Here is an 11,801-nt window from a genome sequence, read left to right as displayed (position 1 = left end):
CCTCGGCCTCCCAAAGTGCTGGGATTACAGGCGTGAGCCACTGCACCTGGCCCCATTTTAATGATACTGTTTTTTTCTATTCATGAACGTGGAATGTTTTTCCATTTGTTTGTGTCATCTCTAATTTCTTTCAGCAATGTTTTATAATTCTCATTGTAGAAATCTTTCACCTTCCTGGTTAGCTATATTCCTAGGTATTTTATTCTTTTTGTGAGTGTTGTGAATGAGATTGTGTTCTTGGTTTGGCCCTCAGCTTGGATGTTGTCGATGTATAGAAATGCCACTGATTTGTGATTTTGTAGCCTAAGACTTTGCTGAAGTTATTTATCAGATCTAGGAGCTCCTGGGCTTTCTTGCTTTCTATGAAAAAGCCAAACCCATTCCCAACACTTCATATACTTTCTAGGAGCCCTTTTCCTCCAAATCTTTGTGCAGATTCCTTCTTCTCATCAGTGAAGTATCTGCTCAAATAGCCTGTCCTAAATAGCCTATCTAAAATGTTACCCTTTGTGTCACTCTGTAATCTCTTTCCTAGATAATTTCCTTCATAGCACAGTTTTATATCTGAAATTTTCTTATTTTTACCCATTATTTTCTGTCTCTTGTGCTAGGAAGTAGGCTTCATGAGGATATGGATATTGTGTTCACCACAGCATTTGAAGTACCTGACACAGTGCCTGGCCTGTTTAGTAGGGGGATCAAGAAATATTTGTTTAACGGATAAAAGAGGAAAATGGGCATTCAGACAGTAACACTTCAGCAGGGTGTTTGCTGGAATGGAAGCAAATCAGGAACATGAAAGCTAAGTTTACTAAGGGAAGCAGGTAGGGTGTTAGAGAAGTCTCCCCACAGAGGAAATAAAAACCTAGAGAATGAGTTGCAGTTTGGCATATGGGAGGATGGGGATGGAGAACTGCAGAAACAGTGTATGTGAGGAAGACCTACTGGGAGCACAGAGACCAGTAGTTTTCAGGGGAAACCCTTACCAGCTAGATGTATGGGGACCGCTCATGTGTGGCGGAGGGACTTGAGCCTTTTCACAACCAGGACACCAGAAGGAATAGTCCGAATGTCCTGTCTTTACTTTCTTACTTCCTTTGACTCTTCAGCCTATTATAATTGGACTTGCACCCAAATCGCTCCATTAAAACTGTGTTAGTTAAGGGGCATTCCAGTTGCTAAATGCTTTTCGGCCATCATGTCACACAGTGAAAGGGCAACAGCTTTGGCTCTGCTGACTCCTTTCTTTCCTGAACTGGTCTCTTCCTTGGTTTCTCTGGTTGTACTTCTCTTTTTTGGGGCTACGTTTCAGTAGAAGCCTTTTCAGGCATTTCTTTAGCATTGCCCATCTTTAAGTCTTTAAAGTCCAGAGTTTCATTCTTGGTGGTCTCCTATTATTCTATATTCTCACCCTGGGAAAACTCACATATGTTCTTGCCTTCTACCCCAATGACTCCCAAATCTTGTTATTTACTTCATATTTTTTTTAAGTTCCAGATCTATATATTTACTGTCTACTAAAAAGCTGCCTTCATTAGGATAGCCCATAGACATCTCAGACTCAATATGTCTAAAAAGTGAATCCATCATCATTATCCCAACCTAATACCGCTTGTAAATTTCCTGTCTTGGTGAATACATTGTCAGCTACCTAGTTGCCGAAACCAGAAACCTGTGGGTCCTTTTAGATCTTTTTTTTTTTTTTTATCCCTTATGTACCACAGATAATCAACTGCAAATTATTTTAGTTCTACCTTACAGTTTCTCAAATATGTCTCCTTTCCCTTCTGTTGTTGGAGTACTTCAGAAAGTCATCATCTCTCTGATCTGGATCATTGTTTCCCTGCCTCTAACACTGCTTCCCCTTCCACCTAATTCCGTTCAGCAAATCTGATGGCATCACCATGCCGACCCCCTCTCTCACTGATTGGTGTAAGGCAAGAACTCAAGCTTGAGTTGTTATTAAATCCTTTACTACCCATGTCCCAGGTGTCCCAGGTCTAGCTCTCCAGCTCCCATTCTACTTCCATACTTCTGATAATGACTGCTCCTTTTTCTGAACTCCTAAACTGAATGCTTATACCACCCCTGGATACTTACTTATACTACATGCTTTCTGCTGTTCTTTAACTGTTTGTGTGTATGTATTTTATGGACCAAATGAGGGGACCTTCTCCAGGGCTTGGACCATTTCCTCCAGAAAGGGTAAGACAGTATTTTTGTGGACATAGTGTGCAGTCAATAAATATTTATTGGATTACATTCACTAATAAGTCTTTCTCTCCTTATATATTATTTATTAATAATGTCAATTTCTCTTTAAAATTGTCTCTGAGTTTTACATTTAACTGCATGAAGGCTTCACATTTTTTTAGTAACTTTGTGGCACTGGTTTGCTAATTAATAGGACTTAACTTTTCATTTTCACCTAGCAAATCTGTTTCTTCATAGGTGAGGAATTTTTGCAATGTGCATGGTGGTAATAACAGCTATTTTTGGAAATATCAGCAAGAGTGTGCTAAATACTGTCAAATACTCTTAGATTCTTCTATGATTAGAATGGCTTATAAACTTAAAAGTATCACAGCTTTAATTGGATTGAAGATAGGTTAATTTGTTTCTTAGCTTTTCAAATGCAGCCTTTCAAGAAAAAGGATTTTTTGATCAGTTTAAGACAAGATATTAGGAATTGATGTATCTTATTGCCTTAGAACATGAAGGATTCTTTTGTTAACTGACACAGGCATTGACATGTAGAGAAGAACTCCTGACTCTTCTTCTGTCTCTCCTTCCACTGGTATGGAAGATACCCGTCCAAGAAGAAAAAGCAACAGGTATGCTTTTTCCCTTTATCATATCACTTGTGTTATCAAAATCTCATAGAAAAGTTACTTCTGCCTGAATGTTTGATTCTGATTCAGATTCAGACCAGTATATGTTATAGTGATTTATTATATACTAAATATGCAAACGCATTTTTCTTTTGATAATACAAAAACCATGGTGCTTCCTGAGGGAAGTACTTGAATGTACTGATGATTAGAAAATGTATGAAGAAGCAGAACACTTATCAGAAGGAGTGAATCTAGGTGTGTAGCATACATCAGAAAAATGGATAGTGAAAAGTTGGAAGTGAAAAATCTGAATAAAGCAATTAAAATTTCTTTGCTTATTTTAAAGACTGCTTTCTATTACCAGTATTCTTTAAGTGACTTTTGCAGTATTTGTTTTAGCTTAGTTTTTCTAGTGTTGCCTTTAAAGGATAATTTTTATTTTATTTTATTTTATGTTATTTTATGTTATGTTATGTCATGTCATGTTATTTTATTTTATTTTAGACAGAGTCTCACTCTGTCACCCAGGTTGGAGTGCAGTGGAGTGATCTCGGCTCACTGCAACATCAGCCTCCTGAGTTCAGGCGATACTTGTGCCTCAGCCTCCTGAGTAGATGGGATTACAGGAGTGCACCACCATGCCAGACTAATTTTCGCATTTTAGTACAGGTGGGGTTTCACCATGTTGGCCAGGCTTGTCTCAAAGTCCTGACCTCAAGTAGTCTGCCCACCATAGCCTCCCAAAGTGCTGGGATTACAGGCATGAGCCACTGTGCCCAGCCTAAAGGATAAATTTAATATAATATTTTGTTTCAAGCTTGGGTAGAATTATTACACATAAGGTCAATAGATATTTTTAATTTATGATTTTGAAGAATTCGTATGTCTATAAAGTACATGAAACTTTAAATGTTTCATTGGCGAGTTTTCCTCTTGACCCTTTCTTGTGACATGTGACTTGTGAGATGTTTGAAGATCTCTCAGGTTAAAAAAAAAATCTATTGTATTTTAATTCCTGTATTTTTAGTGAATTTCATGGAGGTTTTTTTAAGGAAGTATCTAAGGTCTTGTAATACTGTTTTTCTGCTTATTTATTGATTCACTAACTCTCTGCTTTTATTTTTTTCTGAGTTTGCAGAATTCACACATTGTTAATCACTTAAGAAATCTGATTAATGCTCTTTGGGGGAAGTTGTCTTCATTGTCTGCATCTTTTGCTTGGGTGGAATTTGTCAGACTCCTTTTAATTTCTCCTCTTCCCATCTGGTTTGCTTTCCCTGTCTCAGTAAAGCACAGATTTTTTATTTACAGATTTTAATTTACTCACTTTAAATTACAAATACTTTTTTATATAGCTCTTATTACATACTGCAAAGAGAAGGACTGATTTAATTATCTTTTTAGTTAAAAGGAGAATTCATTCATTTCCCCTAAGAAATAGTTACTGAGTGTTGACCATATGCCAGGCCCTATCTAGGCACTGGGGATGGAATAATGATGTCTATACCTGGTGCCTAGTTTCTCAAATGCTGAAACATTTAAGAAATAATTTGAATAAAGAATTCTTTAAACCTCAGTTTTGGAGAACATTTGGCATATAGTGTATGATTTTGAAATAATTTTAGGAAAATCTTAAAGTAATTAAGTTCTATCAGGTCTATGAATACTATTTTTGAGAATATAATACATCCTTATATCTTAATTAGGGGACTATGGGAGGAGATTTGTAAACAGTATGAACAACAGCACTAAATACCAGATAATCTACAGCATCTCTTATGTTGAAGTTAGAATATAATATATAGTTTTAAATCAGATTTACTTTCTTAACTTTGTTCTCTTTTGTTTGTTGTTGCTGTTTCGAGATAGAGTCTCACTCTGTCACCTGGGCTGGAGTGCAGTGGCACGATCTCATTTCACTGCAACCTCTGCCTCTCAGGTTCAAGTGATTCTCCTGCCTCAGCCTCCCAAGTAGCTGGGATTACAGGCAGGTGCCACCACATCTGGCTCATTTTTGTATTTTAGCTAGAGACAGGATTTCACCACGTTGGCCAGGCTTGTCTCAAACTCTTGACCTCAAGTGATCCACCCGCCTCAGCCTCCGAAAGTGCTGGGATTACAGGCATGAGCCACCTCACCCAGCCTCTCTTTTGCTGTTTCAAAAATCAGTTTGTATCCTTTGAAGTAATGTCAGCTGGTGTTTAGAGTAAGGATAGGTGAGCTTCTGTTTTGTTGTTTTAAAAATCAGTTTGTATCCTTTGAACTAATGTCAACTAGTGTTTAGAGTAAGGACAAGTGTGAGAGGAAGTAACCCAGAGATATGACATAAATGAAGGAAATCAGCCCTGCTGCAAAATACATTGAGGATAAACTCCTTTAGTGAGTGATAAATAAGAGGGCTGTCACCTTAAAATTGAGTTTTAAAACATATTGAGGTATTCTAAGTCTTCTTTCTTCATTCTGTTAGATTTTAATCTACCGCTCTCAGCTGATATAATCCTGACCAAAGAAAAGAACTCAAGCTCACAAAGATCCACTCAGGAAAAAGTACATTTAGAAGGAAGTGCCCTGTCTAGTCAGGTTTCTGCAAAAGTAAATGTTTTTCGAAAAAGCAGACGACAGCGTAAAATTACCCATCGCTATTCTATAAGAGATGCAAGAAAGACACAGCTGTCCACCTCAGATTCGGAAGCCAATTCAGATGAAAAAGGCATAGCAATGAATAAGCATAGAAGGCCCCATCTGCTGCAGCATTTTGTAACATCGTTTCCTAAAGAAGACCACCCTAAAGCTAAACTTGACCACTTAACAACCAAAGAAGAACAGACTCCTCCAGGTACTATGGCTTTGGAAAATTCCAGAGAGATTATTCCAAGACAGGAGTCAAACACTGACATTTTAAGTGAGCCAGCTGCCTTGTCTGTTATCAGTAACATGAACAATTCTCCATTTGACTTATGTCATGTTTTGTTATCTTTATTAGAAAAAGTTTGTAAGTTTGACATTACCTTGAATCATAATTCTCCTTTAGCAGCCAGTGTAGTGCCCACACTAACTGAATTCCTAGCAGGCTTTGGGGACTGCTGTAGTCTGAGCGACAACTTGGAGAGTCGAGTAGTTTCTGCAGGTTGGACTGAAGAACCAGTGGCTTTGATTCAAAGGATGCTCTTTCGAACAGTGTTGCATCTTCTGTCAGTAGATGTTAGTACTGCAGAGATGATGCCAGAAAATCTTAGGAAAAATTTAACTGAATTGCTTAGAGCAGCTTTAAAAATTAGAACATGCCTAGAAAAGCAGCCTGACCCTTTTGCACCAAGACAAAAGAAAACACTGCAGGAGGTTCAGGAAGATTTTGTGTTTTCAAAGTATCGTCATAGAGCCCTTCTTTTCCCTGAGCTTTTGGAAGGAGTTCTTCGGATTCTGATCTGTTGTCTTCAGAGTGCAGCTCCAAATCCCTTCTACTTCAGTCAAGCTGTGGATTTGGTTCAAGAATTCATTCAGCATCATGGATTTAATTTATTTGAAACAGCAGTTCTTCAAATGGAATGGCTGGTTTTAAGAGATGGAGTTCCTCCTGAGGCCTCAGAGCATTTGAAAGCCCTAATAAATAGTGTGATGAAAATAATGAGCACTGTCAAAAAAGTGAAATCAGAGCAACTTCATCATTCGATGTGTACAAGAAAAAGGCACAGACGATGTGAATATTCTCATTTTATGCATCATCACCGAGATCTCTCAGGTCTTCTGGTTTCAGCTTTTAAAAACCAGGTTTCCAAAAACCCATTTGAAGAGACTGCAGATGGAGATGTTTATTATCCTGAGCGGTGCTGTTGCATTGCAGTGTGTGCCCATCAGTGCTTGCGCTTACTACAGCAGGCTTCCTTGAGCAGCACTTGTGTCCAGATCCTCTCGGGTGTTCATAACATTGGAATATGCTGTTGTATGGATCCCAAATCTGTAATCATTCCTTTGCTCCATGCTTTTAAGTTGCCAGCACTGAAAAATTTTCAGCAGCATATATTGAATATCCTTAACAAACTTATTTTGGATCAGTTAGGAGGAGCAGAGATATCACCAAAAATTAAAAAAGCAGCTTGTAATATTTGCACTGTTGACTCTGACCAACTAGCCCAATTAGAAGAGACACTGCAGGGAAACTTATGTGATGCTGAACTCTCCTCAAGTTTACCCACTCCTTCTTATAGATTTCAAGGGATCCTGCCCAGCAGTGGATCTGAAGATTTGTTGTGGAAATGGGATGCTTTAAAGGCTTATCAGAACTTTGTTTTTGAAGAAGACAGATTACATAGTGTACAGATTGCAAATCACATTTGCAGTTTAATCCAGAAAGGCAATATAGTTGTTCAGTGGAAGCTATATAATTACATATTTAATCCTGTGCTCCAAAGAGGAGTTGAATTAGCACATCATTGTCAACACCTAAGCATTACTTCAGCTCAGAGTCATGTATGTAGCCATCATAACCAGTGCTTGCCTCAGGACGTGCTTCAGATTTATGTAAAAACTCTGCCTATCCTGCTTAAATCCAGGTTTGTATGTGTTTGGGCGGCGGGGGTGGGTGGGGTGTGCATGTCTAGATCTTTTTCATTGAATGCTTTCAAGTGAGTGATGAAATGTATGCATTTAAACTTCTGACACTGATATCTCCAGGGCCTTGGCAGTAGTGTGATTATATTTACTGTTTATTCTTTCCTAGGATTTAATTTCAATTTGTCAACAAAAAATGTTCTCCTTCCACATCAGATTTGTTTTAACCATTTGTTTATGTATGTATGTATTTTTACTGAGCTGTTTACAGAGAAGAGGATAGAGCCATTGATTTTAATTTCTCAACAAAAGGAAAAGTTTTAGATATACTTCTGAGAAAAACGTAGATGAAACACAGATATCCAAGAGCAGAGCAAGTTTAATTACTTTATATTTCTTTGATACAATATTATTGGCCATTGAAAATGTTTACAAAGATCATATTGGAATGTGAGAAAATGATTATACTATTTTATGGGTAAAATATAAACAATTAAAATAGTGTTAGGCTGGGCGCGGTGGCTCAAGCCTGTAATCCCAGCACTTTGGGAGGCCGAGACGGGCGGATCACGAGGTCAGGAGATCGACACCATCCTGGCTAACCCGGTGAAACCCCGTCTCTACTAAAAAATACAAAAAACTAGCCGGGCGAGGTGGCGGGCGCCTGTAGTCCCAGCTACTCGGGAGGCTGAGGCAAGAGAATGGCATAAACCCGGGAGGCGGAGCTTGCAGTGAGCTGAGATCCGGCCACTGCACTCCAGCCTGGGTGACAGAATAAGACTCTGTCTCAAAAAAAATAGTGTTCACTTATTTACAACTATGTAAAATATGTAGTATATGTAAAATACATAAAATGATTATTGAGGCAGTGGCATTAATGGGATTGTTAATTTTAAAATATTAAATTTACATTTATAACCTCTGTAATATATGCAGAAAAATTAGAAAATATAGATAAGCAAAAATAAGGAAATTAAAATTACTTTTAATCATATCAATGAGTTTTCCAGACTTTGTGATTGCCAAATCTGGTGCATTTAAAAATAATTTTATAAATAAAGCTTGCTTCTGATAGGTAGACTGGCCTTTCAAATTAATGCATATAGCATTTTAGAAACTTATACAAATATATCCTATCATTAATATCTTCATGTGTGGCATTTTTTGGTCCATCTTAGTACAACTACTTTAAAACTATTATTGACATTAAATCATTGCCTTACAGTCATTTAAAAATTTTTCTGACATGTTGACATCGTTTAAATAGAACTGATTAGAAAGTTTTGTAACTCTTTGGCATATTTGTGGACAACCTAGATCTTTGTGATGGGAGGGCTGAGAATCACCTAGCTGGCTTATGTTAAAGTTATTAGTAGGATTCCAATGATCTAGACACAAATCTCACCTGAGACAGAGCTGAAAACCTTTTATAGTATTTGTACTATTGACTGTGCAACTAGCCCAGTTAGAAGGGAAATTCATGTGATGCCGAACCTTCTGAAGATTTTCAGCTCTGTAGTGTGATTCTTTCTCTTCATAAGGCATAGATTTAAAATAAACAAAAATTCCCAAATGAACCATCAGGCGGAAAAACTAATGAACAAACACATGCTTACCTGCCTTCAGAGTGTCTATCACGAGTGTGGTGGTGGCTGTGATGTTCAGAATTTATATAGAATTTGCCATTTGGAGAAAAATATTATTCCTTGAATTGCTTCATTTAATGTGTGGACAGGTAATCTTTTGTTTCTAGACACTGCTGGAGCCATATATACAAATGTTTGAAGAAGGGTATCAGAGTAATTAGAAAGTAACTTGAGGTCCTGATTATATCTAACTTTAGCCTGATAACTGATGAATAAAATTAGGTAGTGGTTAGTATATTCCACATGCAATACCAATATATTAAATACTATATGTACCTATTTATAAATGATGTTTCTTTATTTAAAACTTTTTATATGCTTTTTTTCTTTCACAGGGTAATAAGAAATTTGTTTTTGAGTTGTAATGGAGTAAATCAAATAATCGAATTAAATTACTTAAATGGTATTCGAAGTCATTCTCTAAAAGCATTTGAAACTCTGATAATCAGCCTAGAGGAGCAACAGAAAGATGCCTCAGTTCCAGGTATTGATGGGATAGACAGTGAACAGAAGGAGTTGTCCTCTGTACATGTGGGTATTTCTTTTCATCATCAGCAAGCTTATTCAGATTCTCCTCAGAGTCTCAGCAGATTTTATGCTGGCCTCAAAGAAGCTTATCCAAAGAGGTGGAAGACTGTTAACCAGGATGTTCATATCAACACAATAAACCTATTCCTCTGTGTGGCATTTTTATGCATAAGTAAAGAAGCAGAGTCTGATAGGGAGTTGGCCAATGACTCAGAAGATACTTCTGGCTATGACAGCACAGCCAGCGAGCCTTTAAGTCATATGCTGCCATGTTTATCTCTCGAGAGCCTTGCCTTGCCTTCTCCTGAACATATGCACCAAGCAGCAGACATTTGGTCTATGTGTCGTTGGATCTACATGTTGAGTTCAGTCTTCCAGAAACAGTTTTATAGGTTTGGTGGTTTCCAAGTATGCCATAAGTTAATATTTATGATAATACAGAAACTGTTCAGAAGTCACAAAGAGGAACAAGGAAAAAAGGAGGGAGATACAACTGTAAATGAAAACCAGGATTTAAACAGAATTTCTCAACCTGAGATAACTATGAAGGAAGATTTATTATCGTTGACTATAAAAAGTGACCCCATACCATCAGAACTAGATAGTCTAAAAAAGAGTGCTGACAGTTTAGGTAAATTAGAGTTACAGCATATTTCTTCCATGAATGTGGAACAAATTTCAGCCAGTGAAGCTGCTCCTGAGGAAGCAAAGATACTTACAAGTCAAGAAAGTGAGACCTCACTTCAGAGTATACGACTTTTGGAAGCCCTTCTGGCCATTTGTCTTCATGGTGCCAGAACTAGTCAACAGAAGATGGAATTGGAGTTACCTAATCAGGTAATACCGTGCCCTTAGTTCAGCTGTTATGTAATATATATACATAAATAGATATATTATGTAATGTATATTATATATAATGTAATATATATTAGGTTTTATATATATTATGTTTTATATATATATATACACACACAGACATACACACACACACGTTTTTTAAGTGTCAGATGAATAATAATGGATATTGTGTTTCAAAGTTGAAAGATCTAAATCTTTGTGTGATGCTGTTGGCTGCCCTGCCCAGATCTCCTTTACCAAATTGATCACCCATTCACCTCTGCACATCAGCACCCGTCTTCCAGGAATCGCCCTTGGCCGATGGGAGATGCCTCACAAGGAGTTGCCCGGGAAGGATGCTCATAGCTAATGCTGATAGATGTGGCTCTAAGAAGTGGCGACAATCACTGTGGGGCACTACAGGCTCCAGAGCTTCCCAGGAAATGAGGCTAGGACTAGACTTCTCCTAAAACCACATCTTTGTCCAGATTCTTCCCCTAACCTTTTCTGCTTTCCCTCACATTCTTACAAGTTTTCTCCTGAGATCATTTCTCGACTAAAAAGGAATCCGGGGACTGGGAGTATGGCAGACCTCGGAATATGGCAGACCTCTTCTGTCCTCACTAACTTACCCCTAACTGTTCAGCCAGCCAACAGGCTCTTCCTACTTCAGTTCCAGCCTCCATGTTGCCTTATCTCTAAAAAGTCCTGATGCTTCCACACTGAATTTCCACAATTGAAATTCACACGCTTTAACACAGCACACAAATCTCTTCAGTCTTGCTTTGACTTCTTTGCTTAGCTTCATTTCTTGCCATTCTTTACCATGCTGCAATGAAAACCAAGTAAGATGAACTAAGTATTTTATCAATAAAAATGTTATTAATTTTAACAGGATGTTTGTATAGAGCTAGATATTTATATAGTCATTTTACTGTCGTATCAACTGCAAGTAAATGGATTAGCTTTATAGTTAGGTAAATATTTATTTTTTCATCATTTAGTTTTTTAAATAGTTATTAATATTCTTAGTCTCTTTTATTTTACCTTAGAACTTGTCTGTGGAAAATATATTATTTGAAGTGAGGGACCATCTTTCCCAGTCAAAGGTAATTGAAACACAACTAGCAAAGCCTTTATTTGATGCCCTGCTTCGCGTTGCCCTCGGGAATTATTCAGCAGATTTTGAACATAGTGATGCTGTGACTGAGAAGGTATGAATAACAACATATAGTTGTGTTCTTTGGGTATGACCAGCAGAGGTGGAAGTTGGGATGAGACTAGGATGCTGATGAATGTCATTAGAGCATATGGACTAGGACTTGATCAGATGAGTTCAGTGGATCTTATCTCCACGTGATGGATATATGATGGGATGAACAGTATTTTGTCATTGCCCTGTCTTACA

At 37.6% G+C, this 11,801-nt stretch overlaps 1 protein-coding gene across 1 annotated transcript in view; it reads left to right on the top strand.

The window, feature by feature from the left end:
• Positions 1-11,801, top strand: part of LYST (lysosomal trafficking regulator) — a 221,106-nt gene that overhangs the window by 72,130 nt on the left and 137,175 nt on the right. Inside the window, exons 4-7 of the mRNA XM_011935733.1 lie at positions 2,744-2,834; positions 5,302-7,384; positions 9,364-10,393; positions 11,446-11,607. Of these exons, the coding sequence (XP_011791123.1) occupies positions 2,744-2,834; positions 5,302-7,384; positions 9,364-10,393; positions 11,446-11,607 (3,366 nt within the window). The remainder of the gene's footprint in view (positions 1-2,743; positions 2,835-5,301; positions 7,385-9,363; positions 10,394-11,445; positions 11,608-11,801) is intronic.

The sequence above is a fragment of the Colobus angolensis genome, unplaced genomic scaffold (genome assembly GCF_000951035.1).
Source record: "Colobus angolensis palliatus isolate OR3802 unplaced genomic scaffold, Cang.pa_1.0 Scaffold148, whole genome shotgun sequence".
Classification (NCBI taxonomy): Eukaryota; Metazoa; Chordata; class Mammalia; order Primates; family Cercopithecidae; genus Colobus; species Colobus angolensis.
Note: the sequence above shows the minus strand (reverse complement) of the source record. Positions and strands in the feature narration are given on the sequence as shown.